The sequence below is a fragment of the Salvelinus namaycush genome, chromosome 20 (assembly GCF_016432855.1).
Source record: "Salvelinus namaycush isolate Seneca chromosome 20, SaNama_1.0, whole genome shotgun sequence".
Lineage (NCBI taxonomy): Eukaryota > Metazoa > Chordata > Actinopteri > Salmoniformes > Salmonidae > Salvelinus > Salvelinus namaycush.
The window spans coordinates 16781900-16806848 of NC_052326.1; the positions used below are offsets into that span (position 1 = coordinate 16781900).

General features: G+C 43.2%; 2 protein-coding genes and 1 non-coding gene across 3 annotated transcripts; 1 reads left to right on the forward strand and 2 right to left on the reverse strand.

Annotated features, from left to right (window-relative positions):
- Window positions 1–2614: 2614 nt before the first annotated feature.
- LOC120065090 (inter-alpha-trypsin inhibitor heavy chain H3-like) lies at window positions 2615–15198 on the reverse strand. The gene is made up of 22 exons (XM_039015805.1): window positions 14940–15198; window positions 12167–12196; window positions 11774–11797; window positions 11199–11353; window positions 10931–11035; window positions 10159–10321; window positions 9950–10060; window positions 9703–9831; window positions 9487–9603; window positions 9177–9345; window positions 8832–8957; window positions 8507–8688; window positions 8110–8295; window positions 7781–7920; window positions 7340–7500; window positions 7158–7184; window positions 6848–6913; window positions 6485–6598; window positions 6118–6319; window positions 4137–4309; window positions 3115–3226; window positions 2615–3032 (listed from the first exon to the last, which is right to left on the reverse strand). Exons 1-22 carry the CDS (start codon window positions 15039–15041, stop codon window positions 2894–2896), a joined length of 2733 nt encoding a protein of 910 aa, XP_038871733.1. The 5' UTR covers window positions 15042–15198; the 3' UTR covers window positions 2615–2893.
- Window positions 15199–19075: 3877 nt separating this feature from the next.
- Window positions 19076–22449, reverse strand: LOC120065092 (musculoskeletal embryonic nuclear protein 1-like). Its single transcript, XM_039015809.1, has 3 exons — window positions 21111–22449; window positions 20762–20885; window positions 19076–20196 (listed from the first exon to the last, which is right to left on the reverse strand). The coding sequence occupies exons 1-3, from the start codon at window positions 21117–21119 to the stop codon at window positions 20090–20092; spliced, it is 240 nt and encodes a 79-aa protein (XP_038871737.1). The 5' UTR covers window positions 21120–22449; the 3' UTR covers window positions 19076–20089.
- A 25-nt stretch (window positions 22450–22474) lies between these two features.
- On the forward strand, window positions 22475–22546 carry trnae-cuc. The gene has a single exon. It is a non-coding gene; the product is annotated as a tRNA-Glu (tRNA).
- Window positions 22547–24949: the final 2403 nt, after the last annotated feature.

Sequence of the window (24949 nt, forward strand, 5' to 3'; positions counted from 1 at the left end):
ATTCTAACAAAGACAAAGGTCGCCATGTGGGTGGGAGGTGAGTCCTGAGAGGTGAGGAAGGGGGTGAGGCAGAGCCGGGCATTGAGGGAGGTAGAGGCCAGCGACAAGGGGAATAAGAAACAAGTAACATGAACTAGCTTCTCTATGAGATTTAACATATTATGGATTTCACTGCAGTTTAAGATAGGATGCTAATGTAGATTCATTTATTGTAATGTTGAATTCATACTAGGTAAAAAGTATATATACTGTATTTTATGTCCCAATCAGACTGCTTTAATGAGACAGTCAGGGTTCTAAGTTAATATTTTTTGTTGGTAGCACAACATAAAATCTAGGAGCACCGAAAGATATATATTTTTATTTGCTTGAGATATAGACCAGTGCTTCCCAACTTCTCTGGTCCAGACAGTAATGCCCTCCAATGTTGATTTGCCATAGAGTCTGATTCAGCACTGATGTTTAAAAATCAAGAGTATTATTTTAAGTCTTGGAAAGTAAAATATGTTTTTAAAGTGGGTGTGTTGTGTCCAGTGGTTGATTTTAGTAGTCCAAGGCCCAAGTTGCCAATCACTGGCAGTGAGAGGCATTACAGTAATGGGATAACGACATAGAGGTAGATAGTGGACTCTTCTTTGTATCAGCCATTATAGCGTCTGTGACAGCACAGGCAGCGCAATTGAAGCTATCTCCTTTTTATTTTTCATGATTGGCTGATCGCTCCTAATGACCCGGTTGGACATGACTCCAACTGGGTCACCAGGAGAGATCAGCCAATGAAGTTGGAAGTCCCACCCAGTTGATTTCATTAAAATGGTGGAAGCCCTCAATGGCGCTATCAATGCTATAGCCTTTTGGCCACTAGAGGCCTCTATCATTCTCTATGGATAATGACTGATATCCTGACAGCCATTGATTAGAGACTACACTACAGTATTGTCACAGGTCTCTGCTGCCCTCCTGTGGTTAAAAAGGACACCTACACTCTGGCTATGGGCTGAGCTATCATAGCTTCAAGCCTTTAAAATGTATTTCAGGGCTTAATTATCAAGACTCAAGAATGGAGTTGCTTCACTGGTATTTGACAGACAGAAATCCAGGCATCTAGGACAAGGGACAGAGAAAGAGATAGACATTCAGACAAATCACACCTAGACATGCGTGAAAGTTGAAGTTGCGGACATATACTGAGTATACCAAACATTAGGAACACCTTCCTAATATTGAGTTGCAATCCCCCCCCCCCCTTTTGCACTCAGAATAGCCTCAATTCGTCGGGGCATGGACTCCACAAGGTGTCGAAAGCATTCCACAGGGATGCTGGCCCATGTTGACTCCAATGCTTGCAACAGTTGTGTCAAGTTGGTTGGATTTCCTTTTGGTGGTGGACCATTCTTGATACACACAGGAAACTGTTGAGCGTGAAAAACCCAGCAGCGTTGCAGTTCTTGACACAAACCGGTGCACCTGGCACCTACTACAATACTCCGTTCAAAGGCACTTCAATCTTTTGTCTTTCCCATTCACCCTCTGAATGGCACACATACATAATCCATGTCTCAATTGTCTTAAGGCTTAAAATGCAATAAGGGATCATAGCTTTCACCTGGTCAGCCTATGTCATGGAAAGAGCATGTGTTCTTAATGTTTGTACACTCAGTGTATATCAAGTTTGGATTTGGCCCTCGGAGTACAGTGGGCTGGAGGCCTTCCAAACAATCCCCAACACCTCCCACATCTGGTGTTAATTAATGTCCCTCCTCCAAGTGCATGCATACCCCCAAAGACCCCCTTAAGAAAATCCTTCTCAACTCCTGAACTTCCGACATGACTTTGGTCAGCGCTCCTGCCCAGTACCCATTAGGAAACACACCCCAGCCATGTAATCAAAGCCAGGGAGACAAAGCACACTGTTACAGTAAAGTTAATGCACAGATGTACTGCATGCGTGCACACACACACACACACACACTTTTTGGAGTGTTAAATGTTTTCATCATTAAAAATCCTATTTTCCCTAGCCCTAACTCTTAACCTAACCCCAAAAACCCTAACCCTAAAACATTAGGCTTAAAATATAATTTGAACAAATTCAGGACCTGAAAAAAATTCCTACCTTTTCAGGACATTAAAGTGAAATGTTAGGACATTGGGATCCTGATAATGTAGGAAAACGAGTGCACACGCACACACACACACACACGCACGCATGCACGCACGCACGCACACACACACCCCCCTCCACCCTTCAAGGGGCCTGTCACTATCCTTGTGTCCCACTGAATCAAAGGTGTGGTTTCTAAATGATTGTAGAGGACCTACTGTATTAAAACAGAAACACTCTGTGTGGTTTATTAGCTCAGTCACTCTTCAAGCCTTTTAACAGAGACGCCTTATGTGATGCTGTTGGGAAGTGACCTCATATCCGGATGAAGTAACTGGCATGAGCTACGCCTAGTTAAACTGGGCAGTGCAAGAAACACACACATAACCAGGCTGAGGTCAGGTCTGACTGACGCAACCTACGTCAAGCACACAGGGGCGTTGATTTTTAATAACTCTGTATATCTTTCTCTCTCCGTGGCCATTCAACATGGGAAAAAATACACACAAGTTAGGTGGAAGTGGGTCCATTTATTTCAACAGGTTTTGCTCATCACTATCTATATCAATATATATTAAAAAATGGAATCTTCGACCGCCACTTGTGTCCCCTTTCTTGCCACTTATCTTTTAATTAAACGTACTCCAGTCAGATTTTATCTAACGTTACCCATAATTACTCTCATGTCATGATGGTATATCTTTAGCACATACAGGGTGTTGAATCCATGTGAAATGTGTGACTAATGTATTGTACAGTTTGAGGAGGTTGACTGCTAGTGTACCAGACTCAGACAGTCTTGAAGAGTCCAGACATGATGTAGTCTGTGTGGTTTCCATCGATGAGTCCGTTACCGTTGCTATGGATGAACCAGCAGGGGATGTTCTCTCCATTCTTCACATCCCAGCGGAAGTCCCTCTGCCAGCCCCTGTGAAAACACAGCAAGGAGGAGAGACAATGATGAGAAAAGTGTGTGTATGTACTGCATGTGTGTGTGTGTAGACATCTACCTAGTCACTGTAAGCTCCTGTCCCTTCACTAGCATGGTGGCATCTGGTTTCTCTGGCACCTCTCCTGGACGCATGTCTTTCACCTCAAACTGCACGCCATGGTAAAACTGACCTGCATGGGGACAATACATTTTAATTGATCAGCTAAACAGACAATTGTCCAATATAATGCAGAGTAAACCTCCAGCAACTTCATCTGGCCCTGCCAATGACAGATTGCGCCCTGGTGGTACCTAGCAGGCCGTGGACGATGAGGGAGAGGAGGTGGCTGTCCTACCTAGAAGGCCATGGACGATGAGGTAGAGGAGGTGGCTGTCCTACCTAGAAGGCCGTGGACGATGAGGTAGAGGAGGTGGCTGTCCTACCTAGAAGGCCATGGACGATGAGGTAGAGGAGGTGGGTGTCCTACCTAGCAGGCCGTGGACGATGAGGTAGAGGAGGTGGCTGTCCTACCTAGAAGGCCATGGACGATGAGGTAGAGGAGGTGGCTGTCCTACCTAGCAGGCCGTGGACGATGAGGTAGAGGAGGTGGCTGTCCTACCTAGAAGGCCGTGGACGATGAGGTAGAGGAGGTGGCTGTCCTACCTAGCAGGCCGTGGACGATGAGGTAGAGGAGGTGGCTGTCCTACCTAGGCCATGGACGATGAGGTAGAGGAGGTGGCTGTCCTACCTAGAAGGACGTGGACGATGGGGGAGAGGAGGTGGCTCTCCTACCTAGAAGGCCATGGACGATGAGGTAGCGGAGGTGGCTGTCCTACCTAGAAGGACGTGGACGTTGGGGGAGAGGAGGTGGCTGTCCTACCTAGAAGGACGTGGACGTTGGGGGAGAGGAGGTGGCTGTCCTACCTAGAAGGCCGTGGACACTGGGGGAGAGGAGGTGGCTGTCCTACCTAGAAGGCCGTGGACACTGGGGGAGAGGAGGTGGCTGTCCTACCTAGAAGGCCGTGGACACTGGGGGAGAGGAGGTGGCTGTCCTACCTAGAAGGCCGTGGACGCTGGGGGAGAGGAGGTGGCTGTCCTACCTAGAAGGCCGTGGACACTGGGGGAGAGGAGATGGCTGTCCAGGGTATAGAAGCCCAGATAGTCCTGGTGGTATGGGTGCTGCTTCCACATCTTGTGTAGGATGACCACAAACCGGACCGAGTCCCTGAGGGTGACGGTCAAGCTGCTGTCTTTGGTCACCTGCAGGTCCATACTATAGAAGGGAGAAAGGCAGAGAGAGGTGGTTTAACCATGATGACAGAATAAAACGTTAGATGCCCCTTCAACCTTAAGTGGTAGGGAGGTTGCATTAGAGATAGAAACTCTGGTCTCCACAGTTGAAGTCGGAAGTTTACATTCACCTTAGCCAAATATATAATTCCTGACATCTTGTAAAAATTCCCTGTCATAGGTCAGGTTAGGATCATCACTTAATATTAAGAATGTGAAATGTGAGAATAATAGTAGAGAGAATGATTTATTTCAGCTTCTATTTCCTTCATTACATTCCCAGTGGGTCAGAAGTTTACATACACTCAATTAGCATTTGGTAGCTTTGCCTTTAAATTGTTTAACTTGGGTCAACGTTTTGGGTAGCCTTCGACAAGCTTCACACAGTAAGTTGGGTGAATTTTGGCCCATTCCTCCTGACAGAGCTGGTGTAACGGAGTCAGGTTTGTAGGCCTCCTTGCTCGCCCAGGCTTTTTCAGTTCTGCCCACAAATTTTCTATAAGATTGAGGTCAGGGCTTTGTGATGGCCACTCCAATACCTTGACCATGTTGTCCTTAAGCCATTTGACACAACTTTGGAAGTATGCTTGGGGTCATTGTCCATTTGGAAGACCCATTTGCGACCAAGATTTAACTTCCTGACTGATGTCTTGAGATGTTGCTTCAATATATCCACATAATTTTCCTACCTCATGATGTCATCTATTTTGTGAAGTGCACCAGTCCCTCCTGCAGCAAAGCACCCCCACAACATGATGCTGCCATCCCCCGTGCTTCACGGTTGGGATGGTGTTCTTCGGCTTGCAAGCATCCCCCCTTTTCCTCCAAACATAACGATGGTCATCATGGCCAAAAAGTTATATTTTTCAGACCAGAGAACATTGCTCCAAAAAGTACAATCTTTGTCCCCATGTGCAGTTGCAAACCATAGTCTGGCTTTTTTATGGTGGTTTTGGAGCAGTGGCCTCTTCCTTGCTGAGCGGCCTTTCAGGTTATGTCGATATAGGACTCGTTTTACTGTGGATATAGATACTTTTGTACCTGTTTCCTCCAGAATCTTCACAAGGTCCTTTGCTGGTTTTCTGGGATTGATTTGCATTTTTCGCACCAAACTACGTTCATCTCTAGGAGACAGAACGCGTCTCCTTCCTGAGTGGTATGACGGCTGCATGGTCCCATGGTGTTAATACTTGCGTACTATTGTTTGTACAGATGAATGTGGTACCTTCAGGCATTTGGAAATTGCTTCCGAGGATGAACCAGACTTGTGGAGGTCTACAATTTTGTACGGAGGCCTTGGCTGATTTCTTTTGATTTTCCCATGATGTCAAGCATAGAGGCACTGAGTTTGAAGGAAGGCCTTGAAATAAATCTACAGGTACAACTCCAATTGACTCAAAGTATGTCAATTAGCCTATCAGAAGCTTCTAAAGCCATGACATGATTTTCTGGAATTTTCCAAGCTGTTTAAAGGCACAGTCAACTTAGTGTATGTAAACTTATGACCCACTGGAATTGTGATACTGTGAATTATAAGTGAAATAATCTGTCTGTAAACAATTGTTGGAAAAATTACTTGTGTCATGCGCAAAGTAGATGTCCTAACAGACTTGCCAAAACTACAGTTGTTAACAAGAAATTTGTGGAGTGGTTGAAAAACGAGTTTTAATGACTCCAACCTAAGTGTATGTTATCTTCCGACTTCAACTGTACGTATCTAGCTTTAGTTATTAGTTATAGGAGTAACATGGAAGCCAGAACGGCAAAACCAGAATGGGTAAGGGTGCTTACTTAGCTCCCTTAAGAGAGGTGGTGTCTGACCAGAAGAGCTTGGCCTGCTTGCCATCCTGGGACACAGTGATGTCATGTGTGGTCACCTCCAGTCTCACCCCCAGCCCCTGGTGAACGATGCCAAAGCGACCGAAGTAGGTGTTCACTTTGCCATCAGGGGCCACTTTCTTATCCCCAATGGTCTGGCCATTGACCAAAATACCTGCAAGGCAGCATGGGATTGAGGCAAGCTGTTGGTATAATATAGATTTGATATGTGTTATTTATTTTATAAAACAAGTGTCATGTTTTGATTTCATGCCTTCAAAGACGCATTACTGTCAAAGGTTGGACAATTTCAAATAATGTCTACTTTCTCCATATTCACCTGCCAGCTGGTCTCTCACTAGGTTGAAGATGGTACCAGGCTTGTCGTCTATGTTGAAGCAGAGAGCATCCTCCTGCTCTGGCAACTCAATCATGAAATGAGGGTCTCCATCCACTGCAGAGCCATCAACAGATTGTTCCAGTTTTTACATTTGATTTGGTTGAGGCTAAGCCCATCCAAACTTTGGATCACTCTATTATAGTTTGTGCGTGACAGCATGGTGGGCATTGAAAATACTAAATATAAATATAACATTTCTGTAGTCGGTGAAGCAACCCATTTTTGGGACAGTTTCACCACATAGAAAATCCTGAAGTAACCCATGTCTGATAGAAGGGTCACTCTGAATGAAGGGGGACTCACCAAAGTTTGTAGGTGAGATCCTGCTGTGCGTCCAGGCGTTGCCCATCAGCAGGCCTGCATAATTACCTGAAAATCACGCCAAGATGTCAGATGGCAAATAAAGTTTTCCACATTCAAAGTGGTAAAATGCATTTGATAGATTTACCCTGAATATAACAGGGTGTATATTACCATGCAATATCCTCAGTTTCTAACCACAAATCATTTGGTGTCAGCTTTCCATGTCATAAATCCAGGTGATCCACTATAATGACATAGAAAGCCATTTAGTTGAAGGATCCAGTCATGACCATTCATGGCAGGTGCTTACCAAATCTCTGGGCTTTCTGCCTTTCATCTGTCAAACAGTAGCAGGAGAAAACAGTCAGACACACACATTTGACAATCGATGCAAGGATTTCCATAACCACTGAGATAAACATGTCAGGACAGACACGCCAGATCTACTAGTTGTCTCCCCCTGCCTCTCTCCCAACCCACTGGGTCACATACCCTCGGTCAGCTTGTCGGCGATGAGGGGGCCCTCTGGCCCCTCGTCAGTCTCAGGCTTGGTGACCACCATGGAGGTAAGGGGGGTGACGAAGCTGTACTGCAGGGACATCTCCAGAGCCTGGGCAGTGGCATTCCCCTTCTCCTCCGCAGTACCAGTCTCTCTGACAATAGAAACATAGGACGAATGGTGTTATTGCATTAGGTTTGGATTAGAGGTTAGGTTCGGTTTAACTTGGGTTAGGTTTGGTTTAACTTACACCGCAGGGCAGAAAAGAATGGAATATTTACGAACTGAGTTCCTTTAATATAGCCAGCTCCATTCATTAGATCCCAAAGCTAAGCTCTCATCCACCAGTGAGTTTTAGGCATTTGGATAACGCTAAGACACCATTCAGTTCATTCACCAGACATCAGTAATAGCAGTTAGCTGATCACACAGACCTCTTGCTTAACAGTTCTTGGATGGTGAGGTAGGCCCAAAGACGCTCAGTGAAGTCCCCAAATATATACTCCTGCTCAGGGTACAGTATGTCCCACTCCTGGGCACTGGCCTGGCCTTTGACAATAAAGTCCTCCTCAAACTAAAAAGAGAGTGAGGGAGTGAGAGAGAAGAGAAAGAGGTGTTAGACACAGAGAAGGAGTGAGAGAGAAGCATTAGTTGGGTTGAGCATTGTACAATACTTGAGTCGCAATGCCCTTCAGGTGCAAAGAAAGATCCATCTTTCTAAGCTCAGTATCCGGGTGGTGTGTTGTGCCTGTCTGTTCCTCACCCCCTGTGCAAACACCTCCACCAGGAAGTTATCCAGGCTATAGTCAGTGAGCCGGCCAGCTACCACAATCTCTGAGCCGTTGAACAGCTGCTTGTAGTGACTGGTGGTCAGAGAGTTCACCAGGTTGTCAGGGTAACGTAGGTCCACCTCGGAGAGGAGGGGGCTGGCTACTTCCTCATAGAAACCCTGGGACACAAATGCACACATCACCAAGTCATTTGTCTATTGTAATTTTTGACAGTACATTATCAATAATGCCAAAACGTAGGATCGATATAAGACCTCGACCTACATAGTTTCGTCTATCCTGTGACGCTCCCCATAAGTGATATGGTCAAACCAGAAAGACACAGAAAAGTGACAATTGTGAGATTTGGGACAGAGCCCTGGTCCACACCTGAAGCTGGACGGTGGCATCAGAGCCCTCGTAGATCCTCCGGGCCAGTCCCTGGTTCTGTCTAGACATCACATCCAGAAAGGAGTAGTCCACGTCATCCCCAAAGCCCAGACAGAACAGAGACATGTTCCCACCCATAGCAAGAAGGACATTCTCCTGAATCTGTGGTACAGAAGACTCTCCTGTACACAAACACACGTGGCATGTACCATGACCTTACTGGCTGAATCTGATATAGAGCAATAAATCAGATGGCTACTTCAATGTTAAAATGGCAGTCCCAAACAAATAAGTAAGATCAGAAGGGAAGGAAACCTGTACGCACCTGAGTTGGGCATTCCATCTGTCATTAAGATAACCATAGACACAATCCTCTCCGGGACCTTCTTGTCTCGTATGCCTTTCATTATCATGTCCACAGCTTTCATCACAGCATCATTTATATTAGTGGCTAAAAGGAGAACACCCAAAATCAATCCAGGTGTTATCAAAAATAAATATTTGATAGACAGAATTTTGTAACATAAATGCACCTCACTCAGTTTTATCAGACTGCTTGCCCAAGTGTTGTACTGCCATAATTTTACTACTAAAGTCCTAATGACAGAAACATCATTAATGATCCATCTCTGTATGTTACCCTGTTCCCATTAAACACATAATGGCTCACATCCCAAATCAGTTATTCCTTGGATAAATTTTTGGGCTTCAGACACATTTTCCTTGGTGGCCTTGGTAAGAGATTCCTTCCATGTTGAGATGCTATAGTCAAATAGGACAATGCCGAAGTAGTCGTCCTCAGCCAGGTCATTCAGGATGGTCAGCATAGCTTCCTTTGTCTATGAGGGATCAAAGGCTCTCAGGTCAATCTGAACATGAACTACAATTACAGCACCAAGTGATATGTTTCCTGTATCCTTCTCTCTTTCATCTTCTCTGATCTTTCTTTCATTCGCTCAGACACACTGTTTCTCTCTTACCTGCTTCATTTTGATTCCGCTCATTGACCCACTCCTATCGATCACAAACACCACATTTTTTGGAACTCGGGGTAAGTCCGGAGGCGCAAAGAAGTGCACAAAGTACCCATTCACTATCTGAAAAATACATACAATGAATATCATTATGACATGAACACCCTGAATTGATGGAATTGACCCCAATACCGATTCTATATTATATTCAACACAGCTGACCTGGATGTCACCGATGGTCTCAGCTCGGTTCACGTCATATTTGATGAAGAAATCCCCGTCAATCAGGGTGCCTTCACAACCCGGGCACTTCCTCTGCTGGTCCAGTGTTGGGCAGAATGAGATGTGTGCCTGAGTGAGGGAGGGCAATACAATTAAACACAAAACAACACAGCAAAATAGTATTCATCTCTTTCGGAGGATATGTTCCATATGCAGTTGTTTCATAGAACAGAACCGCATCATATACCTTTTTGTCTGTGACTGTTTTCTCCACCAGGGGGAGAAGCTCGTTGGAGATGAAGGTTCCATAGGCCTCCAGGAAAGCAATGCCCTGGGGTTCATAGATATCTGCCACAATCTGTCACAGAGACATGAACAGGACTGATGAGACACAGAACTGAGGAGTCAAAATGATGACAAGATGTTTTGGGGTATAGGGTGTAAACATCTACAGACCTCAAAGTGCTGGACCAGCTGCTTGGGTTTGACTCGGGTCATGATCTCGTATTGGCCCAGTTTACGCTGAAGCAACTCCTCATGGGTCAAAATGAAGGTGACGTTACTATTGGCCGCGATGTTCACAGACACAGTGAACTTCTCCATCTTCCTCCCTGATGCCCTAGAGTACACAAACACAGGCCCAGTAGGAGGACAATCACATTTTAAACAAAACACTCTCACACAGGCCCAGTAGGAGGACAATCACATTTTAAACAAAACACTCTCACACAGGCCCAGTAGGAGGACCATCACATTTTAAACAAAACACTCTCACACAGGCCCAGTAGGAGGACCATCACATTTTAAACAAAACACTCTCACACAGGCCCAGTAGGAGGACAATCACATTTTAAACAAAACACTCTCACACAGGCCCAGTAGGAGGACAATCACATTTTAAACAAAACACTCTCACACAGGCCCAGTAGGAGGACAATCACATTTTAAACAAAACACTCTCACACAGGCCCAGTAGGAGGACAATCACATTTTTTTTAAACATTCAAACACAGGCCCAGTAGGAGGACAATCACATTTTAAACCAAACACTCTCACACAGGCCCAGTAGGAGGACAATCACATTTTCTTTTTAAACATTCAAACACAGGCCCAGTAGGAGGACAATCACAATTTAAACAAAACACAGGCTGTGATAAAAGAGAATAGGAGTGCTTGGTGTAATGGAAACATCATGTTTGTTCCCTCCTCATTGCCCTGGTCCACTCACTTGACCAGTCCTGCGGTCTGCCCTGTGGAAACAGCTTTCTGATACTGCTTCTTGGCTTTCTCCTTCGCCTTCACCTCGCCCGTGTATGTCTGACCCTCTATCTCCCTGAGATGCAAAAACACAGTCATTCAAACAAACAGAAACACATATGCACTCACACGCAGATATACACACATACAAACACAGCACAGAGTAACAGTCCTATGGATTGGTGTTATCATTTCTAGACATAACGTGGCTTCTACACATGCTGTGGGTGCTGACTGACATGCTGAAGTTGGTGATGAAGGCGGTCTTGGGCAGATCCACCTCGAAGAACATTTCCTGAGAGGAGTTGGCCTTGTTCAGAGCACTGGAGGTTATGACCGTGTGAGCAAAACGAGAAGCAACCTTACAGTCCACCTTTACACTGTACACCTCCACCTGAGAGAGTAAGAGAGAACATAAGAGAGAGAGAGAGGAAGAGAGAGAGATAGAGAGAGAGGATGAGAGACAGGGAGAGAGTGAAAGAAAGAAGAAAGAAACAGAAGGGTTTTGAAATGTTTGCTTGTGTGAGTAATGACTGTCTAATGTGCCTATAAAACGTTCACATACTTTCTCAAAATGTATTTTCCTGTTACAGCTGAATAGTGTGAAGTAAGCTGCATTGACTACAAGATTACTGCCAAAACAAATGATTACCGCTGTACTCTTGTGAAAAACATTAACTCAGTGTTTCCAGTAAAAAGACTAGATGAGTCCATCTGGGTGAGCAAAGGCACGGATTTCTAGTGTTGAAGATAGTGGTGGCGGTGCATCATCATCATCCTCACAAATAGAACGTAAATATTGTGATTTCCTTACCTCCGCATTATCTGTACTTCTTTTCTGTAAAAAAAGAATAACATTTAGACACAGTATTATAAAATGAGTTTTTTACAGAGTACACTGTACGACTTAGACATGTTTTACTTTTCAAGTGGCTGAAACTTCTAGGTGCCAATGATACTGCTGTATTTACTGAAATAGAGAGGAGAGTAACCGTGGCAAAGAGCGAAGGATTTCCTCAAATATTTACTCAACCACGTTCTCAAAGATCTGTTTTTGGGAAAAATACAAATAACAATATATTCATCAGGTATCATCAGATGCACCACTGGGTGTTCAAGTAGAAGTCTGACGGATTCTGCAACAGATTCCTGTTTTGGATTTGTGTCAGACAGTACAGTTTATGTCGATGCTGAGCTACCGTGATACCTTTAGTAGCCGTGTAGCACCATCAGAGCCCTGGGATACAAAGCACAAGGGAGAAGTTTGAATTTAGGGTCAGAATGTCAACGTAATTTAACATCTCACAGTCTAATTCATTGTAAAGCATATACATATTGGCATGAATATAAATCGATTAATGTACAAAGACGCATGCACAGACACCCACACCCACATACACGAAAGTAGACCAGGTATGAATCAAAGTAGAGATGTGTTAACAGAAAAGTAGATACGGTACAGATACATATCAAGTAAATAGAGTAACAGAGACATTATTGCCGGAGGGGAGAGATGTAGTAACAGTAGAGCATAGCAGGAGGTGTGAGATGTAGTAACAGTAGAGTATAGCCGGAGGGGAAAGATGTAGTAACAGTAGATAATAGCCGGAGGGGATAGATGTAGTAACAGTAGAGTATAGCAGGAGGTGTGAGATGACAGCAGGGGAGAGATGTATTAACAGTAGAGTATAGCAGGAGGTGTGAGATGTAGTAACAGTAGAGTATAGCAGGAGGTGTGAGATGTAGTAACAGTAGAGCATAGCAGGAGGTGTGAGATGTAGTAACAGTAGAGTATAGCAGGAGGGGATAGATGTAGTAACAGGAGAGTATAGCAGGAGGGGATAGATGTAGTAACAGTAGAGTATAGCCGGAGGGGATAGATGTAGTAACAGGAGAGTATAGCAGGAGGGGATAGATGTAGTAACAGTAGAGTATAGCCGGAGGGGATAGATGTAGTAACAGGAGAGTATAGCAGGAGGGGAGAGATGTAGTAACAGTAGAGAATAGCAGGATGGGGAGAGATGTAGTAACAGTAGATAATAGCAGGAGGGGAGAGATGTAGTAATAGTAGAGTATAGCCGGAGGGGAGAGATGTAGTAATAGTAGAGTATAGCAGGAGGGGAGAGATGTAGTAACAGTAGAGTATAGCAGGAGGTAAGAGATGTAGTAACAGTAGAGTATAGCAGGAGGAGTGAGATGTAGTAACAGTAGAGTATAGCAGGAGGGGATAGATGTAGTAACAGTAGAGTATAGCAGGAGGTAAGAGGTGTAGTAACAGTAGAGTATAGCAGGAGGTAAGAGATGTAGTAACAGTAGAGTATAGCAGGAGGGGAGAGATGTAGTAACAGTAGAGTATAGCAGGAGGGGAGAGATGTAGTAACAGTAGAGTATAGCAGGAGGTAAGAGGTGTAGTAACAGTAGAGTATAGCAGGAGGTAAGAGATGTAGTAACAGTAGAGTATAGCAGGAGGGGAGAGATGTAGTAACAGTAGAGTATAGCCGGAGGGGAGAGATGTAGTAACAGTAGAGTATAGCAGGAGGGGAGAGATGTAGTAACAGTAGAGTATAGCAGGAGGTAAGAGATGTAGTAACAGTAGAGTATAGCAGGAGGTAAGAGATGTAGTAACAGTAGAGTATAGCAGGAGGGGAGAGATGTAGTAACAGTAGAGTATAGCAGGAGGGGAGAGATGTAGTAACAGTAGAGTATAGCAGGAGGGGTGAGATGTAGTAACAGTAGAGTATAGCAGGAGGGGAGAGATGTAGTAACAGTAGAGTATAGCAGGAGGGGAGAGATGTAGTAACAGTAGAGTATAGCAGGAGGGGAGAGATGTAGTAACAGTAGAGTATAGCAGGAGGGGAGAGATGTAGTAACAGTAGAGTATAGCAGGAGGGGAGAGATGTAGTAACAGTAGAGTATAGCAGGAGGGGAGAGATGTAGTAACAGTAGAGTATAGCAGGAGGGGAGAGATGTAGTAACAGTAGAGTATAGCAGGAGGTAAGAGATGTAGTAACAGTAGAGTATAGCAGGAGGGGAGAGATGTAGTAACAGTAGAGAATAGCAGGAGGGGTGAGATGTAGTAACAGTAGAGTATAGCAGGAGGAGTGAGATGTAGTAACAGTAGAGTATAGCAGGAGGGGAGAGATGTAGTAACAGTAGAGTATAGCAGGAGGTAAGAGATGTAGTAACAGTAGAGTATAGCAGGAGGGGAGAGATGTAGTAACAGTAGAGTATAGCAGGAGGTGTGGGATGTAGTAACAGTAGAGTATAGCAGGAGGAGTGAGATGTAGTAACAGTAGAGAATAGCAGGAGGGGAGAGATGTAGTAACAGTAGAGTATAGCAGGAGGAGTGAGATGTAGTAACAGTAGAGTATAGCAGGAGGTGTGAGATGACAGCAGGGGAGAGATGTATTAACAGTAGAGTATAGCAGGAGGTGTGAGATGTAGTAACAGTAGAGTATAGCAGGAGGTAAGAGATGTAGTAACAGTAGAGTATAGCAGGAGGGGAGAGATGACAGCAGGGGAGAGATGTATTAACAGTAGAGTATAGCAGGAGGGGAGAGATGTAGTAACAGTAGAGTATAGCAGGAGGTGTGGGATGTAGTAACAGTAGAGTATAGCAGGAGGGGAGAGATGTAGTAACAGTAGAGTATAGCAGGAGGGGTGAGATGTAACAGTAGAGTAAATACTACAGATGTTGGATCTTAATTTGAGCCATATTGCTACAGCAGGAAAATAATCCCGCAGAAACAGGAAATGTAAATTATTATGTGGATTGTAATTCATGGACATTTTTGTAGGAGTTGATTTTTCTTAAGGGAAAATCAAGTCTGACATTTCAAAGTGGAAATTGTAAACTTCCAAAGCCTTTTTAAACCTTACATTCAATACAAGTTTAACATGTCCTGCAGTGCAGTAAGTCCTCCTGCAACAGGGGGATCAAATTGAGAACCTGCATCTTTATAGTAACAATGGAGAGTCACCTGTGGTGTGGAGGCATCCTGTGAGATAACCAGAGCTCCATGCGACAGAGGCGGGAGAAAGACACATCCCAAGAGCAGCAGCACAGTCCACACTCCAGACATGACCAAACTGCAGCTGAACACTGACTTCACTGCTTAGAAAACTCAACTCTTTCCTACCGCCCAGCTCAAAGGAGAAGTGGCAGAGTGTGTGTGTTTGTCTGCTTTTATACTGGAGCAACGACCAGAAGACCTTACCTCAGCGTGGCAGGAGGCCCGAGGTGTGTGTAGGTCTGTGTTCTTGTATGCCTCTAGGGATGTATGTGAGCATGTTTACATATATTTGTTTGTCTATCTGTCCACATAGCCTACTCTCTCTATCTACTGTAGTAAAAAAAAAGCAACTGAACATTTGAGGTTGCTTTTTATTCTGACTGCGTGGAATCTGGTAAGCACAAAAAGTAAATAAGTTAGTTTTTGTAAGAGCTGTTATGCAACAAGTATGGGCTTCATTCTATCGGTCTATATAACACCAGGCTACTTCAACCTCTGCTTGTCCATTGTTTGTTAGTTCTGTTGACAAACAAAGTTTCTGAGAAGGCTCTATCCTAACTGGTCAGTGGAGTGGCCTTTGACCAGAGTCGTTTTTGCCTCTCCACTCTGTGCATATTCCTTTGCATGCCAATGGCCTATTCCCAGAATACATTGCAATTCAGCAAAACTAAAATCAATACACACCGAAGTCCTGTATTCACCACCCATTCCTGTCCTTCTCTTTGGCTCACACATTGCTCCCACTGGTACAGTATTGTATGTGTGTTCCTGTTCTCACTCATTACCAGAGAAGTGTGTACATACAAGTACAGTAGGTATATGTTCCCTCACTGAGGGTTGATTGCAAAACGCTAAGAAAATGAGTAATTTTGCCGACTCATGGAGGGTAGAGCTGGAGAGAGAGATATATTTGGACACCATATCAAGGAGGGCTCTGTGTGCCCGATACTGAAGCTTCATTCAGACCAGAGGGGTAGACTAATAATCTTGCTAGATGTACTCAAGCTTTTCTGAATTGAGCAAGTTTCAGTTAGTTACACAATCCAGATCAGGCTTCATCCATGTTACGAAGGTAGATATTGATCGTGCACCCGCCACACTTGTAACTGTGTGTGCATGTCGCATATGGCTAGTCGAATGCCAAACTCTTCATTGAGACAATGTTGAAACTTAATTCCTGGGCGAGTCAGTGACCCATTTTTTTATTGATGCCGAAATCAAAATGAAAGAAAAGTCAACATGCAAATTCATCAGGCTTTGTTGTGAAATGGCCACATAGAAGTGCTGTCTTTCTTCGCATATTGTTAATTTGGTGCGCTTATCAATGCACAAATCCCTTTTTTCCCCCACTACTCAGTGGCGTGTACTCATGGGTGCCAAGAGAAACTAGTCTTCCGCAAAAAAAAATTGACCAAGAAAAAAATACAACATAAAATATATTTTGTCTCTCGGTGTTTCATCATTTTCCTTCAATTCGGAAGCATCCGAGCGAGCTAAACAGCAGCCATCTGTCTCTCTACGTGTAGGCCATCTATCTGATGCTGTCTGGTCCAAACGAGTGTGACGACCCTCCCACTCTGTCTTCCGAATTCTTTCTCTTTGCTCTTGTTTTCCTTATTAGGATGTCGGTGGGCGTAGCCGGGAGGGTCGTCAGCAAAATGGGACACACCTGGGCCCGGTTGTGTCCCGGGATAAATACACCTTTTTCCTATTCATTGAGGAGACTCTCTCCCTGCAGACACACTGTTTTATTTTGGTTTGTTTGGGCATCTTTCAACACTCCTCACATCTATACACCCCAGTAAATTGTATATACAGTTGAAGTCGGAAGTTTACATAAACGAGTTTTAATGACTCCAACCTAAGTGTTTCAACCACTCCACAAATTTCTTGTTAACAAACTATAGTTTTGGCAAGTCGGTTAGGACATCTACTTTGTGCATGACACAAGTAATTTTTCCAACAATTGTTTACAGACAGATTATTTCACTTATAATTCACAGTATCACAATTCCAGTGGGTCATAAATTTACATACACTAAGTTGACTGCCTTTAAACAGCTTGGAAAATTCCAGAAAATGATGTCATGGCTTTAGAAGCTTCTGATAGGCTAATTGACATACTTTGAGTCAATTGGAGTTGTACCTGTGGATTTATTTCAAGGCCTTCCTTCAAACTCAGTGCCTCTATGCTTGACATCATGGGAAAATCAAAAGAAATCAGCCAAGGCCTCCGTACAAAATTGTAGACCTCCACAAGTCTGGTTCATCCTCAGAAGCAATTTCCAAATGCCTGAAGGTACCACATTCATCTGTACAAACAATAGTACGCAAGTATTAACACCATGGGACCATGCAGCCGTCATACCACTCAGGAAGGAGACGCGTTCTGTCTCCTAGAGATGAACGTAGTTTGGTGCGAAAAGTGCAAATCAATCCCAGAACAACAGCAAAGGACCTTGTGAAGATGCTGGAGGAAACAGGTACAAAAGTATCTATATCCACAGTAAAACGAGTCCTATATCGACATGACCTGAAAGGCCGCTCAGCAAGGAAGAAGCCACTGCTCCAAAACCACCATAAAAAAGACAGACTATGGTTTGCAACTGCACATGGGGACAAAGATTGTACTTTTTGGAGAAATGTTCTCTGGTCTGAAAAATATAACTTTTTGGCCATGATGACCATCGTTATGTTTGGAGGAAAAAGGGGGATGCTTGCAAGCCGAAGAACACCATCTCAACCGTGAAGCACGGGGGATGGCAGCATCATGTTGTGGGGGTGCTTTGCAGCAGGAGGGACTGGTGCACTTCACAAAATAGATGACATCATGAGGTAGGAAAATTATGTGGATATATTGAAGCAACATCTCAAGACATCAGTCAGGAAGTTAAATCTTGGTCGCAAATGGGTCTTCCAAATGGACAATGACCCCAAGCATACTTCCAAAGTTGTGGCAAAATGGCTTAAGGACAACATGGTCAAGGTATATTTTATTTGACTAGCGGCACCACTCGGTGGTTCTAAATCAATTGTTGTTTAGTGTCAAATAGTTGTTTAAAGTCAAACATTAACTTGGCTGACCACTCTGTAGGTCATGTCTGTTACTGTACATGCAATATGCTTTGTGGACTTCACAGGACAGAGGTTGCTATCCGGTTTTGTGATAAAACAAAGGTGTGGTTTTATCCTGTTACCGTCTTCTTGTCGCTGCCTTTAGGCCTATATATCACGGTCGCAAAGCATATGAATTAACAGGTTATAGAGCAAACAATGCAATTATCACAACACAGTTGTAATATGGCTATCGATAAAATTGTAATATGGCTATCGATAAAATTGTAATAAGTCATACAAAAGTTTCAAATGCATCCTGTCATTACTAATTACTTTGTGTGATATTGCATTTCAATACTATAATTTTTCAACTCACATTTGATTAATAAAATATTTAAAATCAGTCATCTGCCCCAAATATGTTTCAGGAGAATGAAGGGATGATGGTGCACTCTTTACGGCAATTGCTAGAGGGAACCTAATTTGATTGGTCCTTAACTTAGGCTGCTCCGGGGCAGGTTAGTTCTGAAGGATTCGTTGCCATATACATTTAGCAGGTTGGCATGTCATGAAGCTTGTGCTGGAGGCAGCTCTGCAGAGTGGTCACTAGCTGGCACAGCCACAGTCATAAAACCTGATTTTAAACCTCACACACACACACAGCTAACCTTAATGCCTAACCATACATTTTTATGATAGCCAATTTTGACTTTGCAGCTAGCCCATCTAGCAGAAATAATTTAGTTCTGCCTCCAGTGTAAGATTCATTACAATAAACGTCAACCTGTAGAAATTTGCCTGGCTTAAAGGTGAGTCACTTTCGTGTTAAAAGATCCCGAGTTGAACTCAGAGCTGACCAAAGTTAGCTCACTAACTACTCTGTCTAGATTCAAGCCAGATCCGGCCCGTATGTTTGACACCCCTACTTTTACATGACTTTGTCCACGTGTTTAAGACGCTAATCTTGTAGTAACAACATTGTAGTGTAGTAATGCTGTGACATTGCAATATTTTTTAACACTCCAAACAATGGGATACAGAACCAATAAGTAGGGAAGTCATTCATTTGTTTATAAAAACATAAGACAAATATTTCAGCATTTACAATTTGAGCAACTTCATAGTAAGGTCAACCTGAACATGAAAAAAATAGCTTATTTCCTAATTAAAAACTTTCATATTTAGCGAAAATATTTACCATATTTTCGCTACACCCGCAATAACATCTGCAAAATATGTGACCAATAAAATTCTATTTGAATGTGTGTATTTTGAAGTAAAGACTACATTTGGCCTTTATATTTGCCAAATTTAATTACTACAAGTAGGCTACAAAGTCTCAAAATAAGTATTTTCAGTCAACCATATTTCATAGCTTTTGGCAATGGCTCACAGAACTTGTTTTGGTACTCACATCTGTCCCTCTGTTTCTGACCAAGTCGGAAGGTTAATGAAACACATTTTTGTCCTTTGATTGCTAGTATAGAATTCTACAGTCTGGTGAAGATAGAATGCTGATTTGGACATGGACATGTGGACATGTTTTGAGTATGATTGTATGCAAACTTTCTGTGCAAAGCTAACTTCATCAAGGGCTTATGTGATGTATAACTGGTTTCCTTTCTCTCTGTAGGTACTTGTTCTAAGCGTAACGAATGTGACCGCTACGGACACGTCATAACATGATCAATGACTCACTAGTCAGCATTGCTGCGTAACGCAATCATGATATCAAGTAGAAATGTAAGTGCTAAGTCAACTCTGTGAGACATTTTGTTTCTCATTGTGTGTGCAAATATCACATCCATAATGCTGGAATTGCCCTTGAAATTCTCAATCATAAACAGTCATCATACAGTATGAACAAACCCTACTATGAACAACCTGCTCAAAATGAGATGGGCCTATTTCCGTGCTGAAAATGGAAAAACAGGTATCAAACCATTCAATAACAGCAAGGTTTGGCTTCTTCATTGCCATTTGTCCATTGATGCGTCTGTCCCGTCTCTCCTCTAGACTCTAGCGCAGTGATGATAGCCAACACTCCACACTGGACGGCTCTACTTGCCAAAGATGCTGGCTCCTGGGGCTTTAGGCTTCTCCAGTACCGTCTCTCCTCCAGACTTCACCCCACTGAACACTGAGGGAGCCACCTTTCCCATACGCTCTGTGGATGGACAGAGACAAGGCTGTGAGCAAAGATAGTGCTTGGCACGCCACACTACCACAGAAACATGACACAATATACACACACTGACAAATCTATATACTGAAATGTGTCTATAACCTTTAGAAGAAGTGCTGTAGTTGTTGTATTTTATCCTCCTTTCTAGTTATCTTGCCACCAACTATATATACCCTTGGTCTTACAGACTGACTATACAAGATTCAGTCTCTATAGAAGGAGTGGAAACTTTGTCACTACCTCAATCCGAGCTGGGCTCGGGCCAAATACATGCCAGAGTTCAGAGATAACATTCTAAAAAGTATAACCGAGCTCACGTCTCACTTGACTGTGTAACTTTACTCCCCCTGATATGTTCCCTACACTAGTGTCTACAACTAGTGAAAGTGATTAATTACTTATATTTGACACACAAGTAGAAAATGTTAGGCAAGCAACAGTACTATAGGTACTGAGTCTGTAGAGCCAGAATGGAAACCTACAATAGTGCCAATGTGTAAAACACTGTTCCGATGACACACTGTGGAGTGGTAAAGCTCCTACTCACCACACTCTACCATGACTTCATAGGTCTTACTCTTGGGCTCGCCCTTTAGCCCCAGTTTGCTGCGGGCTCCTTTCAAGTCCTCCTCCTTCATCACAGGACGCTTCTTCTTCTTCACCTCAACGGGCTATGAAGGGCAGGAAAGAATGGAGGTTAAAGACAGGGCAAAATCTCACACCTTTCCCTGATCCTACAACGCTCCCTCTGATTTGTCTCAATCTTTCTATTCTAAAGTAAACATTGTGGAATCCTTAACATAGGAAATAATATGGAAATGTAGCTATCATCAAAAACAGTGACAAATAGTTGATACAGTAGGTCAGTACAGTAGGATACAGGGAAGTTGGCTTACCTGAGACATGGTGTATGGGTTGTGTCTTAATCCCAGAGTTCTGGTCACTGGAGCTGTGTGCGCACGTTGGTGTGTCTGGACTGCTCCTCTCTGTCCAGTCCATTATATTTATACCCCCAGATCCTCAGGGGGCTATTCTCTCTTATTGACCCTGTGAGTGAGTCAGTGGACCCCCACCCTCTTTCTATTCCTCTCTCGCTCTATGACCATTATCAGGGTGTATTATTAAGTCTGACGTGAGTGATTGTGCAGCTGGAACGGGTCTTCCTTCGTTTACGATGTGGTTACAGCGAACAGCTGAGGGAACGAGAAACAAATAGCCCTTTCCCCACAACATTCTGCTAGGAGTGATTCCAAGGAACAGAAATAACTCTGGGAAGCCACGCTAGTCCCTAGTGGTCAGGATTCAGCACTCACCACTGTGGCCTGGGTTTGATTCCCAGGCAGGGAATGTCCTTTTGGGCCTCATTGAATGCACTTCAGCTCAACTGGCAGAACACATTAGATAAATTCAACATGACAAAGTAACTACTAACCCCATAACAGGCCTACACCCAACTGCACAATACAAAGAAAACGGTTTTATTGTCACATACACCAGACTGGTGCAGTAAAATGTGTTTTACAGGGTCAGTCATAGTATGGCACCCCTGGAGCAAATTAGGGTTAAGTGCCTTGCTCAATGGCACGTCAGCATATTTTTCACACATTGTCAGCTCAACTATTCAAACCAGTGACCTTTTCGGTTACTCTCTAACCGCTAGTCTACAGGCAGAGTTCTTCTTCCATCACATTAAACCTGAGGTCAAAAGTACTTTTCTGAATGGATTACCTAAAGGTGTAGAGATTTTGCAGACAACACTTGGTCATACAATTTCGACTTCACTCCGAGAGGGGGCAAGACCATACATATCACAGGGAGACTAGTGAGTCAACCTTTCTGTTTGGGAGAAAAGCCAACGCTTGCCTGTCAACATGTGTCTGTGTGCAGTCAAATGGCAAGCGAGTCAGGACAAGAGGCAAAAAGTGTTTGAGAGCCAGGCTTGTGTGTCAATAATAGTTTGAGTCATTTTGAATGCTTGAAAAGTCTGTAGTGAGGAGTCTATTTGTGGATACTGAGACATTACTCTTGGAGTCAGTGTACTCCTCTATGGGAAGAAATAGGTCCTCACTCAGTGCTGTATGTCTCACTGCACCTGTTACTGTTTACTGAGGGCCCACTGTCACTGTGAAAATGTGTACCCTGTTGGCAGTCTAGAGTATTACGAAGACCTATGATCTCAGAGACTGTCATATAACTCTCATTGTCCACCCGCTCCATTCCAAGAGACTTATTACTACAAATCATTCTATGCTCTGGCAGCTCCCTGGTGGTCTAGTGGTTAGGATTCGGCGCTCTCACCGCCGCGGCCCGGGTTCGATTCCCGGTCAGGGAACACACGTTTTTTAAAACCCTGCTACAACCCTACTAAATTGACAAAACAGAACGCGCTCTCTGTTCAGAGACAAAATCTGTTATTTCAGTGTTTTAGAAACTTTATTGTAAAATCATTTTTAATAGTAATGTAAGTCCATCATTTGCCAGTCATTTTAGTTTTTACAATAAAATCCCTGTTGAACTGAGGACAACCTGCACCACCGTTTACCAAACCCCACAGTCAGTTATTCCTTTGCCTCAGCCAACAACATCCTACTCAAACAGTTAATCATCACCACATTTACTGTATCACCACTCCTTACTTACAGAAGCATTAAGACAGACACTTGGTGTTGTGTTACAGGTCACCTAAAGCGAGACAGATTCAAGACCTAGACCTGAGGAAGAGGGTGAGACAAAGTCAAGACCAGAAAAATGCGAGTCCAATTCAAGACCATGAATGTTAGTCAATTCACCACCATAAGAGTTCAAAATGTCCAGTATTTCTGTGTTCATATTTCAGAACAACATATGGATACTTTAGATATTCAGAAGTTAAAATGCATGCGGAGTGTAAATAGAGCCACTCTACAAGTTATTACTAACCCAAACACACTGGGGAACAATGGGGCTAAGGATTTATAAAATAATAATAAATTATACTATTTTAAATGTTGTTCTGATTTAATCATCAGTTTTTGTTGGATGGAAAGGGTTAACAGTTTACAGGAGCTGCAGCAGGTGTTATCAAAGAGGATGTTGTTGCTAATTTGTTAGCTTCTCCCATTTCAAGAATAAGTTTCAACAAGAAGTTTCAAATGATCATCATCTGGTGAGTGGAACTGTTTTCTATTGCAGCGTGCTTGCTGTTAGCCATCAATCAATCAAATGTATTTATAAAGCCCTTTTTACATCAGTCGATGTCACAAAATGCTGTACAGAAACCCAGCCTAAAACCCCAAACAGCAAGCAATGCAGATGTAGAAAGAAGCACGGAAATAACTTATTTGTGTGGAACACTAATGCATTTAAAGTGGAACTGACTGCATTTTTTCAACATGAAATCTACATAAATCTATACACCCCCAGGAATAATAACACTTTTAAAAAACTAGATATGGTCATTTTCATGGTTTCCTAAATTCTTAGAATACATAATTCCAAAACATTCTAAGGCATTTGTGAAAATTCTATAGCAATATAGAGTGGGAAAGCGGCCGAGCGTTTGGACAATTAATAGACTGCAGTACAAAAAAACGAATAAAAACATTGGTCTTGTCCAGGACCGGAGTCGACACAGACCGGTAGCTAATCAGAGCTATACAGTAGACCTTCATACAAGCCATTTGAAACACGGTCCTGCAATCATTCACTTTGAACTGGACTGTGTGTTTACAGGCAGTTGCAACAGCGCGACTTTAAATCATTATAACGCATTCAACCAAAAAAATACACCTGACTGGATTTCAGCAAAATGTAAACACCACGGGAGTCCTCTTACATTTGGGAACTTTACGGTCCTATTGATCAAACAACCATGAAAAATGTAGGCTCTTCCTCAGTTATGCACATCAACTCATGCTAGCCAGAGCAAGATTAGCTCAAATCTAACAAAGGAACATTAGATAAATCCTCTCAAACTTTCAGCTAGTTAGCTTTCAAAATTGCACTCATAAACGATGGGGAACTGTAGCCTCCGCGCCCTTCTGCAGCTTGTCCAAACCAAGCACCCAACTGGCTAAAGTTGGCTTGCTTGCTAACGTTAGCTAGCTACTTCCAGACACAAATGAGAGAACACCTCAATGACCATTTTACTCCCCGTAGCAAACCTGGTTACATGTTATCTAGAGCGTTCTTGACTAACTTATTATATTTTTTTTAACCTATGTTTACTGACAAGGACATATTCGGCAGGTGTTGCGCGTTCGTAAAGTCATCAGTTCAGCGCTCTGGCACACAGACAAGAGTGCTCTGAAATCGGAGAGATAGCATATCTCTTGCGTTCAAGTTCCCTCTGGCTAACTGTATAACAGTCATTCTTGCTAGCTAACCTTGCATCTCTAGCTGTGTATAGCCACCAAAATAAATGGTATGAGGGTAAAAAGTCAGTCACTCACCCACTCCTCCAAAGAACCTCCTATCTAGTTAACGTTAGGCTGTGTTTTTAGCTTGATACAGAAATAGATACGCTGGCCTATTAGCCACGTTATGACTAACTTGATCATTGCCCTTGCTAGTTTAATTGTATTGACATTCCCAGCCTTAGTTACATTTGTACATTTTTGTTCAGAATATTGAGTGTTTGAAACTGAAACAGTGCATCCCGAATGGAGGCAGCAAACCATGTACCAGACCAGCTGTGATTTACAACCTGATAGCAATATTTTTTGGACTACCAACAAATCTATTGGTGAATTATATT